Source organism: Argentina silus (genome assembly GCF_951799395.1).
Source record: "Argentina silus genome assembly, chromosome: 11".
NCBI lineage: Eukaryota > Metazoa > Chordata > Actinopteri > Argentiniformes > Argentinidae > Argentina > Argentina silus.
In genome coordinates this window covers 16,644,587-16,672,294 of record NC_139665.1, presented here as the reverse complement: position 1 = coordinate 16,672,294, position 27,708 = coordinate 16,644,587, and the positions used below count along the sequence as shown (strand labels likewise).

Genomic DNA, 27,708 nt, shown 5'->3' with positions numbered 1-27,708 from the left:
GGAGGGAGGCGGATGGGAGGCGGGAGGCTCGTCTGAGGGAGGTAGAGATTCTGAGGGGGGAGAGAGGGGAGGAGGAGAGCAGGCTTAGGCGTGTGCGTCTGGAGAGGCAGGGCCTGCAGGAGGAGACGAGGAGACTGAAGAGGAGGCTGTTCGCTGTGGCCAGGGAATGCGCTCACAACCAGATGGTTTTGGGGACGCAGCAATGCGAGGTGGCCAGACTCAACAAGGAAGAGGTGACTATATCGATGAAGTAGATTAAAAAAATGAAAGCTCCACATAGCTTGTCAAATCATAGACATTATTTACCATCCGTATAACATTTTAAAAAACTAAAAAGAATTCTCCTCTGTCAATCTCCCAGGAGGAACTAAAGGCCCTGGTTCTCCAGCTGACTGAGGAGGAGTCCCAGCTCCGCTCAGCCCACCAGAGTCACCTGTCCACCCTGCAGGACCAGATCACCTCCACCCAGGGCTCCAGCCAGGCTCCCAGCACCCAGGAGGAGCTGTCCCAGTGTAGGAGGAACTCCTGTGGGGACATACAGAAGTACATCCAGGGGGGCCGCAAGGCCCTGGAGGAGAGGTACTAGTGTCCACAGACCAAACACACACACACAGAGAAGATATCATGTTTTCTTAGATGGTCAATATGAGTCCGCAATCCATCTGTTGAGTACAATGCCCCAATATGCAGTCAAGATTCTGCAGGCCTCATTCCAAATGTTCAGTATGAAACCTGAAGTTACAAGTTGTAAGTCTATTGTGCCGGGCCCCCAGGTATGAGCCCATGCTGCTGGCCTTGCTGAAGCGCAGGGAGGGGACGTCGGAGGGTCTAGTTAAGGCCCGGGAGCAGACCCAGGAGCTGAGGGCCCGTCTGGGGCCCCTGAGAGAGGAGAGTCAAAGGCTGGGGCTCCAGAGAGCCTGCCTGGAGGAGAGACTCAAACTGATGGAGAGACAGAGGAGGGAGGATGTGGAACAGTACAAGGTAAGGGGGATGGGGAGGGGGGAGTCTGGAGGGGGAGAGGTAGAGGGAAGAAGCAGCCACACCACCCTGTATCCCTCTGCTGGCTTGTCTGGGAAGCTAAGAAGGGGCTCCTTGGATGGGGGGACCAAAACAAGCTGCTGGAAGTGGTGTTGGAGGACCAGTAGGTGGCACTCCTCCCTCTGGTCTTAGGGACCTGAATGGGGCACTGCCCTGCAGAGGATGTCGTCTTTTGGATGAGACATTAAACTAAGATCCCGACTGAATTGTTAAAGATCCCATGGGACTTATCACAAGAGTAGGTGTGTTTACACTGGTGTCCTGGCTAAATTCCCAATCTGGCCCTTGTACTATCATGGCCACCTAATCCTCCCCTGCTTTCAATTGGCTCATTCATCCCCTCTCCTCTCCCCTGCAACTATTCTCCAGGTCAACTGATGGAGAGTCAGTCAAAGAGGGGGAGTAAATGATGGAAGAAGAGGTATGGACAGAAGTATGTTAATGTTAGGCTTAAGAAGAAAAAAAACCCTGAATAAAACATTTCCCTCCACAGAACACAGTGGACAGGATGGAGGAGAGCAGCAGAGAGCTGAAGATGGAGCTACAGATCCAGAAAAGGAAAACCAAAGAGATGGAGGAGCTGAAAGATAGCCTTACAAAACAGCTCTCCCTTTACAGGTGGGACTCAGTTTCTCTACCCTACTCTTAACATGGCATCCAATGGCTGTTAAACTGGGCCACAATCAACACTGACTATAATTCAACACTGACCATAATTTGACAATTTCATCTCCTTGCAGGGGCATCATTGAAGACTGTAGTAAATGTGATCTGACTGCAGAGAAAGAGAAAACCTGACTGCTTCCCTACTGAGTTAAGATGCAGGATGCAGTTTAGGTAAAAGACAAACTACTTTTACTCAACTAATAAACAGAGTAACTTCCCATGTTATTGTGAAATCTGTTGATGGGATTCAAAATCTATATTCACATGTATGTGGACAGGATTCATCAACAACAATGTATACTCGAGACTTTTGGGCGGTTTCCTGGACAGAGATTAATTAATCAGGGCTAGGCCAAACAATGGAGGGAGATGAAAAGAAAACGTTCAAAATCGTTTGTTAATTTTAAATAAACAAACAATTGAAGCTAACTGTGCAAAACCTGAACTACTGTTTCCATTAATTCAACAGAAATGTAAAAGCAGATGAAGCCTTTTAATCCTGGACTAGATTGCTTGTCTAAAACAGTTGCCCTCTGTGGTGTTCATGTGTCATTTCCCAACATTGCCATTGACAATGCACTAATCTGAAATGAATCCTGCCTCTGGCCAGGTCTAATTTAAGACTTCACTTAGATCTAAATTAGCTCTAATCTTCCTTCTGAAAATCAGACCTTTCAAATCTAGATTTGGGAAAGTCTGAGACTATTTTAAACTATGTCTGAGATTTTTATTGCAGTTAGTCCAGTTCAAAGATTACATTTAGCCTAGGATTAGTCTTAATCTGTGTCCAGGAAACCGCCCCTTTAAACATCAGGATAAGGTCATGTGCTATTGAATAGGTAGATTTCAATCAAGAAAAAACAAGATAAGGAATCTTCAAACGTGTTTGGTACACGGACAGCCCAGACCACTGGGCTGCATCCTCAGAGGAAGGTTCCAGAACACAAATATATGTGGAATAGAATAGAGCAGTACTCCAGAGTTACGGAATGCAAAGATGATTCAAGACCAGAATGTTCTGGAACAGTGTAAACAGGACTCTATTGTTTGTAGAGGGCACCATGATTAAAGGCTTTGTGCTGTGACTTTCTGTTTAACTGTGTGCTGGTGATGAGTTAACTGTTCTGAGTAAGAGCAAAGAGAGGTGTAGGGGTGTGCATATAAGGGCAACACAGTGGAATTTCTAAACAACGTGGGAGACGAATTGAGTGAGCCCAGGGGACAGAAGTGGAAAACGTCACCCTAGACTCAACATAGTAGCGGTCTGACCAGTATACAGCATGACACTGCATATTTTAACATCTGTGTAATCAACTATAAACTTCTAACAGTGGTCATTGGTGGAGGCTAGTGGAGGTAGAAATCGGAGGACTGGCTCATTGTAATGCATGGAACGGAATCAGCCATCCTTACTTATTTGATTCCGTTCCATGCATTACAATGAACCAATCCTTCGATTTCTACCTCCACCAGCCTCCCCTGGTGAATATATAGTATATAGTTCCTTCTATATACAGACACTAAAACATCGCATGACATTTCGATTCAAAAACTGAATTTGACTTAACAGAAATTTACAAAAAATTATGCCTTTGAGTGTTCTGAAGTTGACAAGTTTGATGAAAAAACATTTTATTGAGAAGGCAACGACTGTACAATTGAATATAGAAAGGAGATAGGACATGAAAAGGGACATTATACAATATTAAAAAATACAACATTTAACAGACAACACATCAGCTATAGTAGCTAAATACAGCGAGAGGTATGAAACCAGTAACAGATGTTCAGGAAACTGGTGTTAGTAACTAGGCAGGGTTTTCCAAAGATAGCAACTTCAATTAGCTAACATTAGAATTCAGACTTTATAAATGCCACAAAGTCGGATACTGATCCAACACCTACCACCAATTCAACTCAGACTTGAGTAGTTAAGGGAACTTCATGCCACACGTCTGCCGAATCAAACATACATCAGTCATGTTGAAAACAGCAACCAGTGGGTGCGTCAGTGCCACATTTTCATTGTTACTAAAAATCAATGAACAATTGTCAGCTTGCTTATGCTTACTGATTACCAACCTGCTGTCAATGCAACTTTCTAATGCATCTAAAAGTGTTAGGCCAGAGGCCTACATGCACAAAGCATCAAATACACTGACTTTTTTTTTTTTTCTTTCTAGGAGGTAGGTGACTCCTTTTTTTTTTTTTTTTTTTTCCAGCAAGAATCTTAGGAGGCACTGAGACAGAGATCAATGTTCAATTTGTTTCCAATGAGTAAAAGCTTGGTGACAGCATACACGTCACTTCTTATCATAGAACAAGGGGGACGCCAATTAAAAGATTAGAAAAATACTCTTTTTATAATACAATATAAAACCAGACCTGGGAGAGAGGGAGAGAGAGAGAGAGAGATTCCTTTGACAATAAATTACTCTTTTAGACCACAAGAGAGCAAGAGGTGAGGGAAGAGTGACTTTATAGAGCAGCTTATTGGGCCACAGACTGGTCAGGGAAGACAAGGAAGAGGAGAGGATGAAGGAAGGAGGATGTGGTCTGGTTCAAACACTTTGAAAATGCATCATTCTTTCCCCTCTGTGGGGTAATCACTGATCTTGTGAGCGCTATGTAATAAAAGTCCTTTCACCAATCAAAGTGTTGGCTCAGTGATTACCTCAAAAAAGGGAGGAAGTATGCATTTTAAATGTACTCCCAACTGGGACTTCTCAATTCTTCTCAATTTCAATTCTCCAAATCATCTCTGGTCTCTTCATCTGGACTGATATGAGAGCCGGACTTGAGAGAACAAATTCCCCAGCTAGCAAACAATTACTTTCACTTATCCTTCCATTCTCACTGACAGCAAGGATAGGAAGGAGGAGAAAGGAGAGGAAGCAGTTTTAAACTGTGGAGATGAACCCCTGGGTGTGGAACGAGGTGGCAGAGTGGAACGGGAGAGGAGAGAGAGGGGTCACGTCTGCCCCTTATGCTGTGACCTCTGGGTCAGCTGCTCCCTCTGGGTCTTCATCATTGTAGATGTTCTCTGCCTGGATGAAGCGAGACAGTTTGTGAGTGAGAGTTTGGTCTACATGGTCCTAGAGGTATTGCTTTATTGTAAGTCTGACCTTAAGCAGAAAGGGTGTGTGTGTGTCTCACCATCTGCCAGACTTGCATTATGTTGTCTTCCGATACGGAGCAGATGACCCAGGGTTCATTGGGGTTCCAGGAGAAGTCTGAGATCTTAGCTGTGTGGCCTCCATGGATGAACTGGGTAAAGTTGGGAAGTGAGAATAATGACCGATTCTATTGTCAAAGCGCTTTTCAAAAAACAGAGAAACACTGAAAAGTTAAAAGAAAGCGAGACAAGTCGATAGAAAACCAGACATATTGAGAAAGCATATAATGGCCTCTCAATCATTAATGAGTTTACAATATAACCGATTCAGTCCTTAAAAAAAACTGCCAATGACACTTTAATAAAACTCACCAGAAGTTCTGGAGGGCCATCTTCTGCATCCTCTGGTGACTGCTCCTCTCCAATTTTACTACATACACACACAGCAATGGTTTTCAAAGGTCACCACGGACACTAAGACATGACTACAGATAATATTCACAAATTAAGGAATGGCAAGGAAAGAGACTGTGTTAAGATGGTAGCCCCATCAACTCCACCTAACCATGTTGGAAAAGACGTGAGGTGAATTGCCCCCTAACCGTGAACTACAGTGTGGTACTGGGCTTACCTGAGGTCCCAGACATTGAGGCGTCGGTCCGTGCCGCTGGATGCCAGGATGGTCTCGTTATGGGGCGACCACTGTACCTGCACCAACCAATTAGAGATCAAATTAGATCAGAGGACCAGGAAGTGCTAGGCTCTATGGCGTTAGTGGGGGGGAGGGGGACTGAAACTCCAGCCTACCTGGAAGATCTCGTCCTTGTGTGACTCAAAGGAGTGCAGCTTCAGTTTGAGGTTCCGCAGGTCCCAGAGGGCCACAGTCTGAGAGAGAGAAAGAAAGTGAGGGAGGGAGAGAGAGAGAGAGAGTTAAAAACATGCCTGCCATGTTCAGTGCTTCCCCATAGGGCTGGGCGGTATACCGTTTGTTTTGTTTTGAGTTAGGTATATATGCTCCTCTCGTCAAGACATGTTTAGAACTTTTATTAAGAAAAAAATAAAATAAAATACAGTCTGAAATACAGTACACTTTAGTATAAAGCAGTCAGGAGAGCTACACAAACTGCCGTAGACGGTTGTGTCACCTTGTCTGCAGAGCCGGTGGCCAGGATGAACTCACTGTAGGGGTTGAAGGACAGGCAGTTGACCTCAGCTGTGTGAGCGTCCACTGCATGACTAGGCTTAGACATGTTATTGGAGCGAGTGTCCCAGCTGAGAGAGAGACAGAAAGAAAAGGGGGTGGGGATAAAGACAAGGAGAGAGCGAGAGAGCAGGATCAGAAGGGCTGAACTACAATGACAACAGAATCTGTAATAGGGAATTGTCAATGAAAAATGTCACATAATGGAAATTCTGGATAGAATTAAACCAGATAGGGACAGGCTTCGACTTACATCATGAGTTTCATGTCGTCAGCAACGGAGCCGAAGAGAGACTCATGGAGCAGGTGCCAGGAGACGTCCTCAACCACAGCAGTGTGACCAGTGAAGATGGTCTTAGCATCCACTATCTTCCCCTCTTTAGGCACAGCACTGATGTCCCACAGACAGATGGTCTTCAGAGGGAGAGAGAGAGAGAGGTTATTTCCTCCAGGTCCTGTTCAACTATCTCCTTTCCTTGGGATAATCCATGATGTGTGTGTGTGTTTCTTACATGGTCATCCGACGCACTGAGCAGGCAGCCACTGAGATTGGGGTTCCAGGAGAGACCATAGCCCTCCTTCTGATGCCCCCTCAGTCGCAGGTCAGGAGTGCATTCTCCTGAGGGGTCTGTGGGAGAGAGGACCACACGTTAGGGCTGGCCGATAAAATATGGTCTTGTTGTGTCCGTTTTCCACAAGATTAAGTAGAATTTCTGATGAGGTCTGTCTGAGGCAGAACACGAGCGTTTTTTTGTTGTTGGTGCAAAACGTTAAGGGTTAAAGTTTAAACACTTACCAGGTTTGGAGGGGTGCTTGGTGTAGTCGAAGACGAGCACATCGCTGGTGGGGGTCTTGGTAGCGATGATGCAGGGGTTCTGGGGCATGTAGCGTGCTCTGTTCACCTCCCCCTCATGGTTAATCTTTATCTCAATCTCTATCTTTCCACTCACCGAGCCAAAACCACCAAACTCTGCAAGAGTCGAGAGAAATATGGAGATCGTTATTGTCATAATTAACGTTGGCAATGTATGTGTGAATGGGAGTGTGTGTGTGTGTGTGTGTGTGTGTGTGTGTGTTAGTCTGTCTGTCTGTGAGGTCTTTCCAGGCTCAATCAACTTCTCTTGTCGTTGTTAAAGTGCATGAAATGTATGTGATGTGACTGTGTTAGCCTGAATGGGTCTGACCGTGTGCGTCAGTCAATGTCTTTCCATTGGTGTGTGTGTGTCTCACCTCCTTTCTCGCTGTCGTAGTGCGAAGCATCAAACTGGGCGTCATCATTTGGCAGCTGTACACTGGCAATGACCAGGTGGTTCTGCTCATCAGACGTGTGAGTGCCCAGCACCAGCCGATGCACACTGAAATCCTTCCCCTCAGGCCTGAGAGGAACCAACGAATATGAGTGTGTTGTACTTCGTAACAATAAAAACAATATTTAGCTGGATAGCATCCTTCTCTATACAGTCCTATGGACAGATAGAGTCTGACACTTTGTCATTTATCAAAATAAAAATTACCAAGAAACAGTTTTTAATAAACTCCTTCTTTCACTGACTGATGGTTCGTACGGTGGTTGTATCCTTTGACAGGCATCAAGCTTGCCACATTTCTCTTGCAAAGTAATTTAATAATAAGTAAAGGGCGAGCTAACTTTGGCAAAATCCCGAGTAGGAGCTAACGTTAGCCCGCTTCCATGGTATACCCCTTGAGTCGTTAAAAGCATGTTTATTTTTTTTTTTAAAGGCACACTTGGCAAGCTTTAGGCCCGCCAAAGAAGACAACCACCAGAGCAACAATTAGAGTGAGTGAAAATGTACTTAAACTGTGACTTGGCAGGCTAATTTTTATTTCGATACATGACAAAGTCTCTGACTATCTGTCCATCGGACTGTATAGAGGAGGATACTATCTGGCTACCTTCACCTGTGTATGCGTATCTCTTACCTTGTTACATCAGGCAGCCACTGTGCAGTGAGACTGGGCCACTCTAAGGCATGGGTCATGACCAGATCATAGAGGAATGGAGTGTTTTTCTTCCAGATCTTGTACTCCTCATTGATAACCCTCTCCTCCACTGCATCGTCAAACGCACCTGCACACGGACAGAGGTAAAGAGAGAGTATTTGGCTGAATAAAGGGATGTTGTGTAAAAACCTCAAATAAATAGTTATGAATGAAAGTATTGACATTAATAGACTATCAAAGTTAAACTCTAAAATGCATGTAGGCGGAAGAGGGATTTTGACAGCTGGACAAATAATATAGCCCAAACATAATCTAGCTTGCTGAATTAAAATATTAGAGCGTCTCAATTTCTGGTTCAAGTACCAGAAGCAAAACTGCCTGTTTTGACAATTCAACCAGCGGATTTATTGACGCATAGCTAGCTAACTTGGAGAACCAGAGGAATGTCACCAGATCGGCATAAAGAATTGTCTTCTGCGTTAGCTAGCATCCATAGCTAGTAGCGGACTGGCAAGCATGCCTTAAATCTTGAGCTAGCTGGTTAGCTACTACTAATCCAGCAAAGCTCTTTTAATTACTAAAACATAGTAGGAAAAAATAAAAAAAATAAAAAAAATAAAATAAAAAAACATTACCTTCCTTGTCTGCCATTGTAGCACAATAGACGGTAAACGCGTAGATAGCAGTTCCAATAAATACTGATAGTTAGCGAGCTAATTAGCTAGCTGATAGACTGACTGCTTTGTGTCTCACTCCAGCACACCGTCCGTGGATACGTTCGCGCCAACCCCGACAGGCAAAGAGGCGTTTCGTTACCAATGACAAAAGACAACACCGCCCATTTCTCTGACAGATTTCAGTTACAGTTGGCAGCCAGTAGAGGGCGACAGTACATGACATTGTGTCACTACAACCATCATTGATGCACTACTGCTGGTCACTACCCCTGTATTTTTCATACCTGGGAAAAGGCTACGCTGACAGTGATTTAAAAAAACACATACAGAACATAAGCATTTAATCCAAATAATCTCAACTGAAACAAACGTGACTGTGCATCTTTAAAAGTACATTCCTATGAAAAAGTACCTGTGCATCTTTAAAAGTACATTCCTATGAAAAAGTATTCTCCCCCTTGCTGATTTTCTCTATTATTGCATATTTGTCACACGAGATGTTTTCAGACATTTAGACTGTATGTGCCAAACAGAATCATGTTCATATACTTTCACACAACACAGTTCAGCTGAATTGAACAAATATATAAACGGGATGATCTTATTTAATCCTATTAGTGACTGTCCTACAGTAATTAAGATGTTAGAGGTTCTTACCAGTGCAAGGACCAGCACCAGGCTCCATTCTGCAATCATTTGGGGACAGGCAAGCAACTGTGGATTCCAATGCAACCTCATCCATAACTTCTGTAGACTGGTGTCCATCATCTGGTGGTCTGTGGGTGGTTTCATTCCTTTTTCTTTTGCTCTTACATCTGATACTCAGAGAACAGTCAGTACAAAACAGTTCATTTGCTCGGTTGACCACAGAAGTTTATAATGTCCCCAAATCAAGTCAAGTGTAAATCACACAGCATGCCTCAAAGGGCTTCACAAGACAATGCAGACATAACAGATACGATCTGTCCAAACTTGAGTAACAGATAATCTTGACAAAAAGATAGTGACATTAAATGACTCACCATACCTTCTATGCACTTTAAGGAATGCTATGTGATCCCAGTGAGCAACAAATCAGGCAAAAGTGACCATATTTACCTCTCAAGTTTTGCATCGCCTTTGTTGGTTTCACACTGGGTTGAGTAGGAAAAGAGAGACGGGACAAAGTCGGGACTGTTGAATTCCATAGATACCTGTCCTGTACAAATAACGTTTATTTTAGTGACTGACAATACCATATTGTGTAAGTCTAGTTAGTCTGAGTTTGCCATAACAGTATTCGTAGGTTAGTTAGGTTTAAGTAATTAAAAGTGATCCCCAATGCGAGTTGATTTGTTAGCTAGTTGTTACAACGCCGGGTAGCACTAACAGTGCCTTCGGAAAGACCTCAGACCCCTTCACTTTTTCCACATTTTCTTGTGTTATAGACTCAATTTAAAATGGATTAAATTTAAAGAATTTGCCATCAATCCACACACAATACCCCTGAATGACAAAGCAAAAACAAGTTTAGAAATTTTAGTAAATTTATTCAAATTGAAATACAGAAATGTACATAAGTACATTGTAATTGATTCCTTGCAAATCAGAGACCCTATAAAAACAAAGATATTAATTCCAAAATTACACGAACTATTATCCTTGTATTACGATGGACTCAACTCAAACTGAGTGATTTGTTGATGACATTGTTGTATTTTAGCTAATTTCAAGTGTCATAGCAAAGGGTCTGAATACTTATGTACATGAGGTATTTCTGTATTTCAACAAATGTATTTGAACAAATTTACTGAAATTAATTCTGGGGTATTGTGTGTGGATTGATGGCAAATTATTTTAATTTAATCAATTTTAAATTGAGTGTATAACACAACAAAATGTGGAAAAAGTTAAGGGGGCTGAATACTTTCCGAAGGCACTGTATGTGGCAGTCTGTTAGCTAGCTAATATTAGCCTAATAGCAAGACAACACAAAATTGAAAAGGTAAGTTAGCTACTAAGCTAGTACGACTCAAACTTGTACATACAGTTATTCTGTAACTTACAAACATATTGTTCGTTAGATATGCATAAAACTCAATAATTGATTTTGTTGTTAAACAGTGATGTGGCTGATTTAGCCTAACTTACCTGATATGAAATGAGCACTGCAAAGTCGGGCATTTTTAATGAGGTTCTCGTTCCAATCTTTTCTTCCGAGGGCTTGCAACCAAAGACGTCTGCGGTTAGCATTAAAATGAGTGTGAGTTGATGGTATTCGGTAAAAATTGAGATCTTTATTAACAGCTTTTCGATTCTGGCATCCCACTGCACAACACGACATGTTTTCGGACTTTCGAACTATTTTTGCAACCGACATGCGCATTTAAACATGCGTGATGTCAGTGTGACGTAGTCAGATAATTCACCCTCAACAGCAATATTGTAACACGCTCCTCGTATCTTCTTCTATCTGTTTTTGTTCTGTTAGATTTCAGACAGATACTGATCACTCAAAACAAAGACACAAGTGGCAACTGATATTATTATTCAATTTTATGGGTCTTAATTGAACAACAATAATAATATATATACAGTACAACCTTTGAATATTAACCTAATTTAGGGTTTATAGACCTTTATTGGCGAGGTCAAACAAGGCAAACACAGGAAGGCAATGGATCACAATGAAGTGACAGTCAACACATTCTTGTTTTAAAATAACAATTTGTGAAGGCAAAGGTCGAGGTGGGATGTGAGACATGAGGCAATACACATGAGGAGAGGAGGTGAAGGAAGGAGTGATTTAGGCCCTGGCTTGCTCCTGCTGGAACTCTGCAATTCGGGTCTCCATCACCGGCCTGAAGTGTCGGATCAATCCCTAAGAAGAGAGGATGGGTGTAAAGAAAACAGAAGGTTATCCAAATATACTACTATTATATAATATCAAACCAATTACAGTTGGTTTAAAGATCCATCCATATCATTCATCAATTAATTGATGACTTATTTGACCATTTTAGAGTAGATGGTGAGTTAATTTGCTTCAATAGGTGAAATCAACAATACACACTCACATCCAACCAGTGTTGGGGGTAAAGAGTTGCACAAGTAATGCATTCTAGTAATACATTACTTCTAAGAATAACAGAGTATGATTTGCAGTTACTGTGTTCAAAGACTAGAGGAAAGTACTAAAGGAAAATCTACACCTTCGCTCATCTGTTACAGGTAGGCCTAAAGTGGCGCTCTGTACTGAATGAACAGAGTGAAAAAAACAAGTAATATAACAAGTAATATGTAATAGATCTCTTTTTCAAGTAATGAATCCCAACACCCAACACATACAGTAACAACAGAACTAAGTGAGGGCTCTCTGTGTGTGCCATGTGCGTGGATGAGTGTGCCTCATGTTACCTGCACAGGCCACGCAGCACCGTCACCCAGGGCACAGATGGTGTGGCCCTCGATCTGCTTGCTGATCTCCCAGATCATGTCAATCTCAGCCGCCCGTGCGTCCCCCTGCACAAAACGCCACATCATTTTGTTCATCCAGTCCACTCCTAAGGACAAGAGAGAGGATTGGTGAGACACGCACATGGGAGTCAGATGATTCATAATAGAAGGGATTTGTTGTCACGGTTTTTTACAGTCCAACTTTTGAATAAAAAAATATTATTATTTGCCATAATAACAGCAAAAAAAGGGGGTGAACTAGAAATATGGAATTGAGACAGTTCCTTCCTTACCCTCCCTACAAGGGGTGCACTGTCCACAGCTCTCGTGTTTGTAGAACTCAATCAGCCGGGCGATGGCTCTGATGACATCTGTCTGCAACGACAACAACATATCTTTCATTCAATTCAATGACTGGAAGCCGACCAGAGAACTTGCCACTGCTAACGAGGATAATTTGGGTTCTCCTACTTTTAAGAATCATTTTCCCATCACTTCTGTATTAATCAGAAATGTTGATTATTATGCATTGTCCCTGTTAAATAAATACAAATATAAAAAATAAAAAAAAGTGTTTCATGAAGCTGATCACTTACAGATTTGTCCATGACAATGAGAGCAGCAGTGCCTAGACCGGTCTGAGCTTGGACGAGACCGTCAAAGTCCATCAGCACCGTGTCACACACCGAGCGTGGGATGAGGGGTGTGGAAGAGCCTCCAGGGATGACGCACAGAAGGTTATCCCAGCCACCACGCACTCCACCTGGGAGAGAGACATTCATGTTTGGTTTGCTGAGCTGAGGTTGCATGCATCTCATCCAGGGGAGGATGGTGGGGGTAGAAATCCAAGGACAGGCTCATTGTAATGCATGGAATGGAATGAGGAATGGTATCAAACTCATGTGGTTGATTCCATTCCATCATTAAAATGAGCCTGTCCTGTCCTAGCTGAGCGCTACCATTCAAATGAAAGGTCTATTTTGGTATTAAATGTGTACGAGGGCTCTCAGATTCAGTGCTTTTATATAAATCACTTTTTGTAGACAGATGTTTGTACACTGGTCAAGAGAGGTCAAGGCTGTAATTATATTTATTTTTTTGCACAGCCACCACCTCCGTCATCGGAGGACCTAAGTACTTTGTTATATATATATATATATATATATACACACATTATTTTTTTACACATTACATTTTTTTCACATGGTAATTTCAGTCCTTTATAGTATATTTGGTATTATTTCTGGTGTACATACTAAGATTTTTTCATTTTAACTGTTTAACAGTTTCATTCTAACCATCACCTGCTCACAGCCCATCCCACCCTCTCTTGGTTTCCTTGTGCCATATATTGTTCAATTGTGCTGTGATCTCTCATGTAGTTCATGAAGCTTTAAATTTGTTTAAAAAAATTGTCATGGCTGTATTTATATGTACCTGCGTGCCTCTCGACGAGCTCCTTGAGTGGGATGGACATCTCTTCCTCCACGGTGCAGGGGGTGTTGACGTGGCCAGAGATGTTGAAGAGTTTTGTGCCTGAGTTTCTCTCTCTGCCAAAGCCCAGGAACCACGAGCCGCCCCGACGGCAGATAGTGGGTGCCACGGATACGGTCTCCACGTTAGCAACGGTTGTCGGGCAGCCAAACACACCTGCATGAGGTCAAAACAGTCAGAACGTTTTGAAAATTATCAATTACAACTAAGTTAGTAAATGTAATTGGATGTTTCAGATCACAGTAGAATTGTTATTTTGTATTTTACAGTTGACCATATTGACAGGTACATTTTTGTGATTTGATCTGTTTCATGTGTGATCATGTGTATTTATTGTTTGTTGCATAAATCATTTATCATTGGAGGATAATAACATTTTCTCATCTAATGCTGTTATCGGAGTACTGCTGTTTCAGCATGTGTTCACATAATGCATGTTCATACATCATGAGGAAGACTCCCTCTGCCCATTACCACCTCAGTTTCACTCACCAACATCAGCAGGGAATGGGGGCTTCAGACGGGGCTTCCCCTGCTTGCCCTCCAGGGACTCGATGAGAGCTGTCTCCTCTCCACAGATGTAGGCACCAGCCCCACGCATCACAAACACGTCAAAGTCATAGCCAGAGTTGCAGGCGTTCCTGCCAATCAGCCCAGCTGCGTAGGCCTCGTTGATGGCCACCTATTGTCAACACAGTGAACGAATCATGAGATTCAAAGCATGCACACACAGTAAAGAATGGGGTTTCTCTATCGATCCAGTTTCCCCTTACCTGCAGGTTGGAGGACTCGTTGTAGAACTCTCCCCTGATGTAGATGTAGGCGGCGCGGGCTCCCATGGCCCTCCCTGCGATCAGGCAGCCCTCCACCAACTTGTGGGGGTCATGACGCATGATCTCTCTGTCCTTGCAAGTTCCAGGCTCTCCCTCATCAGCATTCACCACCAGGTACTTTGGTCTGAAGGACAGATGGAGGAACGATTGGAGATTTTGTTTTAAGGTTCTCTAATCAGGTAACAATTGACTACGGCTGGATTCCAAATCAGCCCCTAACCCCTTTCGCTACATCACTTATCCTGATCCAATCCCTTTCAAATCTACAGGAGTGAATAGAAAGAGAGGCTAGGGAGCGATTTGGAATTCAGCATTTCAGGTGCAATGAGTGGGGCGGGTGTCACTGACCTGCCGTCACTGGGCTTGTTCATGAACCCCCACTTCATGCCGGTGGGGAAGCCAGCTCCGCCCCTCCCACGCAAGCCTGACACCTTGATCTCGTTGAGGATCCAGTCCACTCCCTTTAACATGATCTCCTTCGTCTTGTACCAGTCACCACGACCCAACGCCCCCTTCAGCCTGGGAGAACACAGGGACGAGTGATGGAGCGGAGGGTTAAGTATGACAGCTGAAAATACTAGTACATCACCATTAACAGGCATACACATTATGCGTATGCATTAAAGGTAATGTGAAAAGCAATGGGTGGTCATACTTCCAGTCGTGTCGGCCATACAGGTTGGTAAAAATCCTATCCTGGTCGCTCAGGGGTCCAAACGTTGTCTTCTTTGGCTTTTCCTGATGAGACAACAGAATAAACACTTACATACATTCACAAAATGTTTGGCGATACTGTATGAGCAATCTTTTCATACTTTGAAGTCAACCAGAGAAAAAAAAAAAAAAAGACTTGTGAAGAATCAGCCTACCTGTGCGACTGTGCTGTTGAGTCGTGTGATAGCAGTCACCCCGCCTTGACTCACCACCGCCGGGGCGCGCGTGACTCCGCACACCAACGCCCGAGACAGGGACAGCATCCTGATAGACTGTTTGCACATAATAAGTAAAAAACATAATAAGTGCTTTGCTCGGTCAGAATTATTCGAACCGGTTGTTACCGTACAATTCCTTGCTGTTGGATAACATTCAAGCCATCTGACCACATATAATAAGTAAAAAACATAATAAGTGCTTTGCTCGGTCAGAATTACTCGAACCGGTTGTTACCACACAAGGCCTTGCTGTTGGATAACATTCAAGCCATCTGACCACCCAGTGCCCAGAGAGCCTCATTACAAAAAGCAATGCAACATGACTATTGACGACAGCACCAAAACATTAGGCAAGATGCTGTTATATGACTGGCAAAACCACAAGGAGACCACATATTCATCACATATGATTGAAAGGAACATTTGAGAACAAGGTCCACACTGACAATGCCTATCTTATCTCAGCTCACCAATCCTATTCTATTCAGTTTGGTAACAGCATCTATGCCCAACAGCCAGCTATCATCATAATATCCATATATCAACATTTGCTAAGATTTCACAAGAACTGTTAAGAATAAAAAATAAAAAAAAGTGCAAGACATATAAAACTTCCTCTCTGGATGTTGACCAATGATCTTGCCACTGAAAAATAGTTTGTTGTTCTGCACTTGCCACTATGTTCGCATACAAGATGCTAGGTTAGCAGAGAGAGAACATGTAACACTATAAACTCAATAACACTTTATGGATAACATGTCAAAAAGGGTTTAAAGACAACTGTCAATGTGAAAACACATTCTAGTTAGATCGTTCCCCCCCCCAGCACTGCACTGGCTGGACATTCTGCAAACGTCCCACTGTGACCTCCATATTCACTTGACAAGCTAGCATGCTGCTATTTCTTAGGATATCAATCGGTTTCTGGGTTATAAACAGCATCAGATCTATCAAATTAACTCATGACAATCTCGCCATTTTCGATATGTTTTGTATGAACCAATTATGTTACAATCAAAACCACAACACGCAGATTGTCTTGGTCGCGAAAGTCTGTATCCATACCTTGGTTTAATGTCCCGAGCTTCTGGGTTACAAAATGTTGAACGGAAGCAAATGACTACGCGGCCCGGAAGAAGTCACTGCCAAATTGGTCGTTGGGTTGGTGCCGTAGAGCATATAGTATTCAAAAATCTCTTTCTGAAAATTAATTCATGATATATGGCCAGCATTGGGCACCACTCCCTTCGTGTTCTACAATATTCAAAGCAAGCATTTTTGATTGCAGGCACTTTCCTTTTGTAATAAAGGACAGTCACCACTGTCATAGTAAAACAAAATAATAAATGATTATAAAAAATATAATCATAGTTCTACTGATTCTGTGTGTGTGTGTGTGTGTGTGTGTGTGTGTGTGCGTGTGTCAGTCTGTCCCCGTAGTTCGCAAATTGACTTAAGCTTTTACTCAGTAGGCTCTTTTTTTTTCCACGACTTCTCGCGTCCTCTTTTCCATCCTCTAATCCGATTGGTTTCTAAATCAGTGGGCGGAGTTGAACAGAGGCACTTCATGTCAACCTGTTCCCTGCAGCACTGTACAGAGCAGTTGCCATTCAATGCCCTGGAGTAAACGCATATTTTGTTTTAGTATCTTGATATTGGCAATGTTAAAGGTTTATTTCATTTCGATTGCTTTATTGTGGGAATTCTCACTCTTCTACAGGTGCTCCTGGAACAAGGCTGTTCCTTTTACACCTTAAAAGTGTACATGGTTGCCTGCTTTTTTTTCACTCGTAGGCCTAACGCACCATATGTGACCAAGGTCTTTATGTACTAAAGCATATTAAGCCCGAGAGTTTAATTTGCTGCCATCGAAATCATTACATGACAGAAGCTTATCGATGAATTGATGTCCAAGTTCTGGTATTATTCGCGGTAAGCTATTAGTATCTGTGGACTATTCAGTAAAGTACTCTCTAAAGTAGAGTTGCAGGTGACTCCAGCACACTGTCCTGGTCTAATCAACCAAAAGTCATGGCTGGTGATGGATGATCAAATCAAATCAAACTTTATTTATTTATTCTAGCACATTTCATACACAGAGAGAAAATAAAAAGATAATGAGACAAAACGATAAAAACTATAATAGCCATGGGAGTTAAAACAGTAAAAGCAGAGAACAAGTGAGGGCTGTGGAGACTGTATGGACGGTAGCTAATAAAATACAAATAAAAAAAGGATTCGCTAAAGGAACTAAATGACAAAAAGACTAAAAGCACCGTAAGTAAAAGCAAGGCTAAAAATCGCCACAGTTTCAGTCCCCCTCAGGTTCTCTGGCAGGCTGTCCTTGGCCTCGGAACAGTTAAAAGGCCAGCACCAAAGGACCTGAGGAATCCACTGGGTACATAGCTTAAACGTTTGTCTGTCATGTATTGGGGTGCGTGACCATGAAGTGATTTATAAACCAATAAAATAATTTTATAATTTTATCAATTCATCAATTTATCAAAACAGGCAACCAATGCAAATACTTTTTTCTTTTTTTTGTTTAAAAAAAAAAAGCAATGTTCTTCAAGTGATAAAAATATATTTTAGTCATATTCTTGATATGGGTTTCAAAATGAAGATGAGTCAATGATGGAGATACATCACCTGTGAAAAGAGGCTAGGGTAGAACTGGTTGCCAACTGGTGCATTATTGTGTAAAGCAGGATGGTTGGGAGGATGGATGGTCAGAGGGTAGCATATAGGCATAGACATTCCCAAAAAATTGGTAGAAGGAGGAATAATAGGTATGAAGCAAGCCCACTAATAGTAAGTAGTGTTAAGTATGAGGAAGAACAATAGTTGGGCTTGCTGAAGCCCACTAATAACAATAATAAAAGTAACATATAACAATAACATTATACAATTATTTAAAGATGGTTAGATGCTTGCTGTTCTTTAACCAAGGATTTAACTTTCTGTTTTTATTTATTTATTTTTCCCAGACATTTCAAATGATCTGGAAGTGAGTTTCAGAGATGGACGCCTTTTACAAAGAAGTCTGATTGGGTGCTGTTTCATTTAGTATTCTGCAGTTACCATGTGTAACACCTACAAGTACATGCACTTGGGTACTGTAATGTTTTCACTGTTCCACGAAGGGAAGGTCTGTGCAAGTCTGTGTAAACATTTGAAAATAAGCTTTACATGAGCACACTTGCAAAAACTTTCAAAACGAAGCAAGTCATATTTCTTTAGAATTTCCCAATGGTGATGATTTCTAGGTTTCTTATCTAATATTTTTAATGCACACTTATAAAGAAATTGCAGTGGCTTTGTTGTAGTCTCTCCACCTAGTGACCAACTTGGAATGCAATACAACAGGTGAGAAAATACCATAGCATGCACATACAGTACACCTTGGCTGCATTAGAGGTGAGGCAGTTTCTTAGGAAAGGTTGTCCAAGTTTAATTTATATATATATTTAAACAGAGACATGACTGTTCAAGCCATTGTGCTACATGGGCCATAGCTACATTTAACTTTGCTGTAACCTCTTCTGTAGTTGTGTATATATATAACAGTATCATCGGCATACATTTCCATGGCACACAAGAGGTAGGTAATAAGCTAAGTAGTAGAGGCCCCAAAACAGATCCCTGGGGAACCCATATGGTACAGTTGCAATGAGTGTTTGTTATTTATTCTCATGTGTCATCTTGACATAAATATGTTTCAAACCATCTGAAGCCCCCCCCCCCCCCCCCCCCACGCCGACTATGTACAGTGGTTTGCTCTGAAGCCAAATTGCATAGGATGTAATGGGATTCAAATGATCAATTAGTTGCTCAGCAACTACTCTCTCTGCAACCTTTGAAATGATTGGCATAATGCCAATTGGTCTATAGTTACTAACTGCTACACGATCTCCAGACTTGAAAATGGGACGAACAATGGCTGACTTCGATGCCTGTGGAAATAAACTTTGTTCTATGGATACATCAATCAAACGTGTTATTGGATATGTTAAAATGTTGTTACCTTTCTTGAATAATACATTATCAAACCCATAAGCATCCTTGGCTTTACATTCACTCTGATAGCATTATACTTTACACATGTTTGTAATTTGATGTCTCTTTGTTTAGTTTTTTGTCCGTTTCTACAGTTTCATTGGATCTCTTACAGTAATTTAATTAAATAGATTAAATCTATTTGGACCATGTTTCCAAATCCAAAAACCTTTTACAATATAATCTGTCCCAATGTCACTCCACTGTTGGATGCTCTGTCGGAGGTCCATCTTGTCACATGTGACCATAGGTGTCCCTCCACTGTGCTGCCTGCGTCAGCTCCCCTCTGTGTGCACAGGTCTGTCTGTCTATAGAGGGGTTCAAAAGAGGACCTTGGTGCTTATACGGTCGAGGCGGTCCACAGCCACACTCTCAAAGGCCCTCCTCATCAGTGGGTGCTCCTCCAGGACCTCGTTGAAGTGGTCCGCTCTCAGGGAGTAGAGGCGGCAGTAAGTGTCAGCCCTCACACTGGCCGTCCGACGCCCACGGGTCAGCAGGCAGATCTCTGAGGGAGGAGAGGAGAGGAGACACTCTATCCCATACTAAACACTCACGAGACAGAAACTTTGCACTCTCTGCAAAAAGTTATTTAGGTCTAACAGGCTTGATTAGCCTTTAGAATCAACTGAGAATGGGAGAGTAAAGGCAAGGTGAGAAAAGGTAGAAACATTAGTAGAAAACAGAGGGATGAGAACGGAGAGTAGATAAAAGACAAGAAGAGGGTGTAAAACATTATATATAAGGATTTAGCAGGGAGGGGGGACATTTTCTAGCCCAAGAAGTGAACAGCTCACCCCCAAAGTAGGATCCATCGCTAAGACTGATCTCATTTTTGTCGTGGGGCAGAACGGTGACACAGCCGTGTTGGATAAAGTACATTTTCCGACCCAGGGTACCCTCCCGTACGACAAAGTCCCCGGGCTGGAAGACCTCGAAACGCAGCTTGGTCAGGATCACCGTTACAAAGTGGGGGTCCGTATTAGCGAAAAGGGGCATGTTGGCCACCAGCCCACGACAGTTGAAGCTCACAATCTCCTAATGAGGAGGAGGAATAGAGAGGAATCATTTAGAAAATTATTTCTATGTGAGGTGGAGACATAATGTTGGTAGAATATAGAGGGATAAAATGTTTGTTTGAGTGTGTGTGTGTGTGTGTGTGTGTGCGTGCGTGTGTGTATGTGAGTGTGTGTGTTGGTGTGTGTGTGTGAGTGTGCATATTGGTGTGTGTGTGTGTGTGAGTGTGCATGTTGGTGTATGTGTGTGTGTGAGTGAGAGAGAATGGCGGGGATTGGTATTGAGCAAAGAGACCTCCTTGAGTGGATCGCTGAGTTCTTCCAGGATGCTGTCCTCGTCAAACATCTTGCCCTGAAAGCGGTGCTCATAGTACTCGTGAATCCTCTGCCTCACTTCCGCTGGCAACTTATGGAAAGACATGTACTGCTCCACCTGTTTATACTGAAGACATTTGTTGCAGAAACAATACTGTAAGTGGATCTGTTTAGGAGCATGTTTGTTGTTGAGAATGTGTGTGGCCTCAAATTGGACTAGCCATCTGGCAACTCTGACAAATGGCAGATGGGCCGGTCCCCTTTTGGGCTGGTCTGTCCGTCACATTTAATCTTGATTGTAGGTCAGATTGGATTACCAAATCCGAATCCTTATGCGAATGATCAGAATCTAATTTTTCAGTTTCGAAATAAGATTTAATCCAATCGCATTGTATAAATTGAAATCCGATCAGATAAGTTTTTAAATAATGGGCCCAGGTTATCAAAATTCAAAAAGAAACCAGGATCAGCAGCCTGTATCAAAGGGCTCAACCTTCTGTGTACTCCTGCAATAAACGCATTCCGGGACTTGACTGCCGGTGGTGGGAAGTGCATTTCATGTAAGGTGAACTTGTGATGAACTACTGTACCTTATACAATGCTGCCTGAAAGTTTGTGAACCCTACAGGGATGGTCATTATTTTTGCATAAAATATAAAAATGAACTTATAAAATCTTTATCTAAACCCCAATTCATAATAAAGACATTCCAAATAAAGGACACAAATAAAAAAATATTATATATTTTCATTGTTTATTTAACGAAAGTGGTTTAGTTAACAAAAACTCAGATTTCATGTGTGCAAAAATATGTGAACCTCTTCAGTCAACAGCTTGTGGCACCTCCATTAGCAGCGATAACTTGGAGTAAACATCAGTAATCAGTCTCTGACATCTGTTTTGAGGGATTTTTGCCCACTCCTCCTTCAGGTCCTGCCAAAGCAACTCGATTGGATTTAGGTCAGAACTTTGATTTGGCCAATCCAAAATCTTCTTTCTCCTGAGCCATTCTTTGGTAGATTTTCTTGAATGCTTTGGGTCGTTGTCTTGTTGGATCTTGACATTCCCACCTCCATGCTTGACTGTTGGGATAAGGTTCTTTTGGTGGTAGGCAGTGTTGGGTTTCGCCAAACATAGTGGTTTTGACTGTGACCAAAAAGGTCAATTTTGAACTCATCTGTCCAGAGACTTCCAGAAACCTTCAGGCTTGTCCAGGTGGTCTCCGGCAAAGTTAAGATAAGCAGTTCTTTTTTGACAGCAGAAGCTTCTTCCTAGCAACCTTCCCGTGAATGCCATTTCGATTCAGTGTTCTTATTATTATTGAAGCATGCAGTTACCTGAGATGCAGCAAGGGAGGTCTGCAAATCTCTATATGTTATGTTTGGGTTGGCTTTTACCTGATTTATTATTTTTCTTGTGGCTCTTGGGGATGTTTTGGAAGGGCGTCCACTTCTAGGCCGAGTCGCTGTCATGTTAAATGCGCTCCATTTGTAAATTATTTGCCCCACAGTGGACTGATCTCAAATCTCAAATCTTGTTGAGATGATTTTATAGCCTTCCCCAGCCTGATGTGCTCTCACTACCCTCTTCCTGATGTCTTCTGACATCTCCTTTCCTCTGTGTTTTGCATTCACCTCTATGGGTAACACAAAACTGACCAGGTTTCTTATCTCTATTTATCAGAGTCCCGCCCAAACTATTTCCTAAAATCTCTCATTTTATTGGTTCATTTTGTACCCTATTATTTACCCAACTGATTCTACTTACCTACTTGAGTTAACCAATGCAACTTGGGGTTCACTTATTTTTGCACCTGCACTAATTTCTTTATAATTTAGTTTTTCAACTATACGCATGATTTCCTCTAAACCAACATATGGAATTGGTAAATATAAGCCTGTTATGTCAGATAGAAACGACTGGTTCTGATTAAATAAAGATTTCATGGTAAAAAATAAAAAGATCTATAATTGCACAAGGGGTTCACATACTTACAAGCAGCATGTATACTGTAGGTGAGAGGTGCTAGGGTTCAATATCAGAGAAGGCACAACAACAACATGTGTGTTTTTTACATGTCTGTTGTTTGAAATTGAAAATTGAGCCGGTCTAAAATTGAGCCGGTCTGCGCATGAAACGATCTTTTGTCCCAGTTCGGCTCTGGTCTAAAACAAAGTACATCAAAACATAAGTTCATATGTATGTTTTAAGCATTTGTTCCTGGTTTGATACTGTATAATGTGTATACAGACTGTGCACATTTAGCACAGATAACCACATCCAGTGTCCATAAAAAACCTATGCGGACACATCAGAGTGTGAGTTACTGATTCAAACTTGAGACAAGCGGTGTGTTCAAATGTCCACACTAGCATACCACTTTTAGAACACATGGCCAATATATTGCCTCATATGCTACGACCTAATTAAAAAATAATCATCCCTTTTTCTAGCATTGTGCCTGCCAATGGCACCTAGCATAGATTTTTGCCTATGATGACTGATGTATAGATGATTCACTTACTTCAGACAAATGTACTTCGCTTTGGATAAAAGTAAGTCGCTTTGGATAAAAGTTTAAAATAAAATGGGGTGTGGATATTGGACCACAATCAAGAAGGAATGGATTCCTACCTTATCCTGATACTGGCGGCGGGAGGAGTCTAAGGACTGGACGAGGTTGGTGGCATGGCCCAGGAACATGGCGTAGCAGGTGGCGCCCACTATCATACTCAGGATGGTGAGCCACACGTCCGACAAGCCTTCAGGAGCCTGGGCACCGTATCCTATACACAACATGTGACTCATCGACATGAACACGGCATAGGAGTACTGTAGGTGCCATGTTGAATTCTGGAATAGAGCGAACAAAAGGGTGCATGTTGTGAGACTGGAACTGCAGTAGTAAAGGCATAGAAGTAGAATACTAATTCCCTGAGGTCTTATTGAATAGAAATTATAAGTTAAAGGGATAGTTGTTTTCTTGTTGAAGTTTTAACTGCTTCCTACTGTTTTTAGTACCATTGCTGAATAAAGAAGTAGGATATGAAACTGTGAAGAAAAACTGTAGGATAAACGGAAAACCCCCCTAGGTAAGTCAAATAATAAGGTCATAGTTCACTCTTTTTGAAGTATCACTTTATAACTCACCACCATTTTGTTCTTGGAGACCCAGCAGTTTGAGGGGAAGTCCTGCAGCATGGGCACCATAAACTGTAAACAACCGTCCCAGTGGCACAGCAGCATCATCATGCCAATCAGGTTCACGATACGAACCACCGCACTGGCCAGGTCATAGGTCATGTGGCAGATCTGAAGGAGGGAGACAGTGACAAAGGGGGAATGTGAACAATAGCAATGGAGATTTACATATTGTTACAGTAGCTGTATAAGAGTGAGTGTGTGTGTGTGTGTGTGTGTGTACGTGTTTGTGTGTAAATAAAATTAACACATTTTCCCATATCACTGCCGATATAGCCCAAGGGGGGTCACAACATCCCCTCCCTCACCTCCTCCCACTGGTGGATGTAGCGGATGAGGCGGGACAAGCGCAGGAGGCGCAGCAGGCTGAGGATCTTGGTGAAGCGTACAATGCGCAGGGCGCGGGCCGTGCGGTACACATCGGATGACTCCATCCGTGCCTCCAGGTCCACGATGAGGAAGATGTAGTCGACGGGGATGGAGGAGATGAAGTCGACCAGAAACCAGCTGCAGAGGTAGCGCCGGCGGATCTCCTTCGGGTCCAGGATGATCTGGTCTTCCTCCATGATGCCCGTCCGGAAATTGAGGAACAGGTCGACCAGGAACAGTGTGTCGGAGATGAAGTTGAAGGAGATCCAGGGGATGGTGTTCTGGTCTTCGAAGAAGGTGATGCCCCATGGGAGGATGATCAGGTTGCTCATCATCAGGAGAAGCATCACGATGTCCCAGTAGAACCTATGGTCAGGGTAGGGTGGTGGGAGTGTTCGGAGCAGACAAGGGAAAATTAGTGAGTTAGTTAGTTGGTTAATTAGTCAGTTAGTCAGTCAATCAATCATTCAGTCAGTGTCAGTTAATGAGTTACTTAGTTAGTTGGTTAGTTAATTAGTCAGTTAGTTAGTTAGTTAATTTGTTAATTAGGGAAAGTCTGGAGGAAGGACTTAACCAGTAGTGTCCATCATTACAAAATTCTCTAGTTTCACAGCTTGTAAAGTTACAGTGTCCAGTCTAATAAAACTGATGTCATAAAATCTATGACATCCGCCTTTCAACTGTTCTATTGTAAATGCCCATGTATCTTACGACACCTGCCACTCCATTTGAGTGTCTGTTAAGTGTGAACTAAAGTAACAACTGTTGCAGGATCCCTTGACATGAATAGGAGGTCAAGCAAGCCCATCCAATCAGGAGAGCGATAGGTCGTAGTTCAGTGACCCATTTCTGAGTGCTGACACAGAGAGCCCCTGCTCTTAAAAGAAAGCTAGTAATTTAAAATGCCCATCACTCCAAGTACAGTACCATCAATAAATCACCATCAGATTATCAGCAGAAGCTCTGCATTCATGCAAAGCCACATTGCAGGAAGTATACCTTTGATTTATCAATGGCTGATTGTCTGGTATGCTAAACTCAGGGACATTCATTAAGAGACCTACGCTCATACATACAACATTGATCATTGATGGCCCCATGTTACACAAGCCCTCATTGTTCTACTGTATGGGTCTCCCATTTCTAGGTGTACACTATGTGTTGGGTTTCATTTTTCCAAAGCAATGTCAATCACTTCTGGGTCTCTCTTTGTCCTTCTCTCTCTTTCTTTTCCTCCCTCTCTCTGTCTCTTGTTTTAATTACATCCCACATCCAGAAAACATCCCTCCCATTCAGCCGGTAAGAACAATAGGGGCGGGGGGAGGGGCAGGAAGTGTGTGTGTGTGTGTGTGTTGTGTGTGTGTGTGTGTGTGTGTGTGTTTGTGTGTGTGTGTGTGTGTGTGTGTGTGTGTGTGACAGAGAGAGAGCTCATATCAATGTTTGTGGAGCTTATCTCAAATGTGACCTATTGTGCTACACCACCCGCTCTGAAGTGGGGCTAGAACATAAGGTGTAAGAAGGCAATCCTAATCCCATCCTCATCTGTCTCAGTATTTATGACATTGTAGGGCAAGATTGGAATGGTGGGGACTCTTGTTGGCAATAATCTCTCAGCATGGATTTATCTCTACTGTCTGGCATTATCCTATATATAGCGCTAGAAAATGTTGAAATTGTATGGTATTTATAGCTTCAACCAAACTGGCTTTGCAAAGATAATGTTCCATGAAAAAAAGCGTTTAGTCAACATTCTCTATAAGGAAAAACATCAGAATGGAACAGAATAATTTCCGTCATTCCTTCTGACATTCCTGCATGGGTGCTAGGGGGAGTTTCCAGATCGGGTGAGAGACAATGGCAGACGATAGCACTGGTAATCCAGATGATCTAACTCAATACAGTATACTGTATCACTAATCAAATCCCCTTCATCTCCTTATCATGTTCCATCCACACGGTATGACACCAGCTGCTGTATTACAGGCTGCCCTTGGAGAACCAAGCCGGGTTACCCTCTAGTCTCTCACCATACGTAGGTATGTGTGCAGATCGTGTGTTTCTGATGTCACCTCAGTCATTGTGTCTCATCTTGAGAAAGGCTATGGCCGAGACGTCTACCTGTCCTGTCCACCACCACTGTTTGGCATAGAATAAAGGATATTTGATATTTATTTTTTGCCAGTCAGCCTTCAGTTCTGCTTGAGGTACAGTAGCTTGGTTGCAGCAATTAGTTGATAGTTATTTTCTTATTGTATCTATGTCTTGTCTGTTGCTGTACGTCATTGGATGTTGTTTGTTTTACTATAGAGGGCCACATCAGAAAGAAGTGTTTTTTGTAATGCTTTCATGTGCTTATGCTGTATGTATATTTTAAATCCCAAATAAAAATCAATCAATCAATCAAACTACTAAATCAATTGTGGAGGAATGAGAGGGTACTGGCTTTGTTGCATGTTGCGGTATTATGTACAGTAGGCTATGGTTCTAATTGGAACCAGAATCTCGAATCATACTGGCCTCCAACAAGTGACTTCACACAAGGGCCTCTTTTTTTCAGATGTTATTCTGTATTATGTGTTATACTGTATTTGGTGTTTTCAAGAAATGTGAGTAAGAATTTCATTCAACTGCCATACACTCCCCTGTATCCAAGTACATATGAAAATAAAACTTTTCACCTCTCATTCCTCCTCGACATTCATCCCTCTCCCACGCCCACTCCCTCTACTTCGGGGTACCTGAAGTCGCTGTAGGGGTGGATGATCCACACTCCAAAGGACTTGACCCTGTCCTGTTCATCAGTTACCCCCTTGTGACTGCCGAATATGCGCAGGGAGAACTTGTTGACCCCAGGCTGAAACATCGGCCCAAATTGCCTCTGGAAGTAGGTGGCCTGGTCCGTGTCCTCCGGGTCCTCTGGCTCTGGCATCTGAGACTCATCAGGGATCAGATTTGGATTATCCCCTTTGGTGCATGTGGTGGTGGTGGTGGTGGTGATGAAGGTGGTGGTTGCATCTTCTTCTGCTGACACCACTAGGCCCTTGGGGTCGGCAGTCTGGTGGTCATTGTGGGCATTGACCAGGGAGCACAGTCTTTTTGTAACGTCGCCCCCCAGACTTCTAGTGGACGACTGTCCCAACCTAGAGAAGCAGAAACTCCCTCTTCTGTGTTGCTGCTTGGGCTCTCCGTTGACCGTGGCTGGGCTCTCCTGTACACCTCTCTGCCCATCAGTAGGACTAGTAGGACTTGTCATCTTTAGGCCTACACTTAATATGAAATGAAATAGGAAACCTATACCTTCACTTCACCAGCAGCGGAATGACAGGTGTTGTCAGTATCATATTTTTCAGAAAGACTTTTGTTAAATATATCTTTTTATCTGTTTTGTAAATGTAATACAA

At 42.6% G+C, this 27,708-nt stretch overlaps 4 protein-coding genes across 4 annotated transcripts in view; 1 reads left to right on the top strand and 3 right to left on the bottom strand.

Moving 5' to 3' along the window:
- Positions 1-2,646, top strand: part of sync (syncoilin, intermediate filament protein) — a 5,561-nt gene extending 2,915 nt beyond the window's left edge. Inside the window, exons 2-6 of the mRNA XM_083679811.1 lie at positions 1-233; positions 362-579; positions 774-981; positions 1,532-1,656; positions 1,779-2,646. The exon at positions 1-233 is cut by the window's left edge and continues 1,337 nt beyond it. Coding sequence (XP_083535937.1) covers positions 1-233; positions 362-579; positions 774-981; positions 1,532-1,656; positions 1,779-1,836 — 842 coding nt within the window. The 3' untranslated portion in view covers positions 1,837-2,646. The remainder of the gene's footprint in view (positions 234-361; positions 580-773; positions 982-1,531; positions 1,657-1,778) is intronic.
- A 1,226-nt stretch (positions 2,647-3,872) lies between these two features.
- Positions 3,873-8,729, bottom strand: rbbp4 (retinoblastoma binding protein 4). Its single transcript, XM_083680483.1, has 12 exons — positions 8,618-8,729; positions 7,962-8,109; positions 7,251-7,396; positions 6,817-6,990; positions 6,533-6,648; positions 6,274-6,434; positions 5,965-6,091; positions 5,627-5,704; positions 5,451-5,527; positions 5,192-5,249; positions 4,861-4,971; positions 3,873-4,751 (listed from the first exon to the last, which is right to left on the bottom strand). Exons 1-12 carry the CDS (start codon positions 8,631-8,633, stop codon positions 4,689-4,691), a joined length of 1,275 nt encoding a protein of 424 aa, XP_083536609.1. The 5' UTR covers positions 8,634-8,729; the 3' UTR covers positions 3,873-4,688.
- A 2,444-nt stretch (positions 8,730-11,173) lies between these two features.
- On the bottom strand, positions 11,174-16,458 carry ndufv1 (NADH:ubiquinone oxidoreductase core subunit V1). The gene is made up of 11 exons (XM_083680258.1): positions 16,419-16,458; positions 15,291-15,407; positions 15,077-15,159; positions 14,770-14,940; positions 14,362-14,545; positions 14,081-14,270; positions 13,532-13,744; positions 12,691-12,857; positions 12,388-12,469; positions 12,056-12,201; positions 11,174-11,519 (listed from the first exon to the last, which is right to left on the bottom strand). The coding sequence occupies exons 2-11, from the start codon at positions 15,396-15,398 to the stop codon at positions 11,445-11,447; spliced, it is 1,419 nt and encodes a 472-aa protein (XP_083536384.1). The 5' UTR covers positions 15,399-15,407; positions 16,419-16,458; the 3' UTR covers positions 11,174-11,444.
- Positions 16,459-19,729: 3,271 nt separating this feature from the next.
- On the bottom strand, positions 19,730-27,191 carry hcn3 (hyperpolarization activated cyclic nucleotide-gated potassium channel 3; the record flags this gene model as incomplete). Its single annotated transcript, XM_083680504.1, has 7 exons — positions 27,046-27,191; positions 24,247-24,673; positions 23,888-24,049; positions 23,372-23,590; positions 20,718-20,864; positions 20,204-20,444; positions 19,730-19,914 (listed from the first exon to the last, which is right to left on the bottom strand). The coding sequence occupies exons 1-7, from the start codon at positions 27,168-27,170 to the stop codon at positions 19,730-19,732; spliced, it is 1,506 nt and encodes a 501-aa protein (XP_083536630.1). The 5' UTR covers positions 27,171-27,191.
- Between the last annotated feature and the right edge of the window lie 517 nt (positions 27,192-27,708).

Bases quoted from the DNA above. Each gene is read 5' to 3' on its own strand.
- rbbp4 (XM_083680483.1), bottom strand. The intron at 7,397-7,961 runs GTAAGAGATACG...GGTTCCTCTCAG, and splicing joins TGGCTGCCTGATGTAACAAG to GCCTGAGGGGAAGGATTTCA. The intron at 5,528-5,626 runs GTAGGCTGGAGT...TGGTTGGTGCAG, and splicing joins ACAAGGACGAGATCTTCCAG to GTACAGTGGTCGCCCCATAA.
- ndufv1 (XM_083680258.1), bottom strand. From the start codon at position 15,398: ATGCTGTCCCTGTCTCGGGCGTTGGTGTGCGGAGTCACGCGCGCCCCG. The intron at 12,202-12,387 runs GTAAGGAAGGAA...TCTTGTCCTTAG, and splicing joins GTGCACCCCTTGTAGGGAGG to GAGTGGACTGGATGAACAAA. The intron at 11,520-12,055 runs GTAACATGAGGC...CTCTCTTCTTAG, and splicing joins GTGCTGCGTGGCCTGTGCAG to GGATTGATCCGACACTTCAG.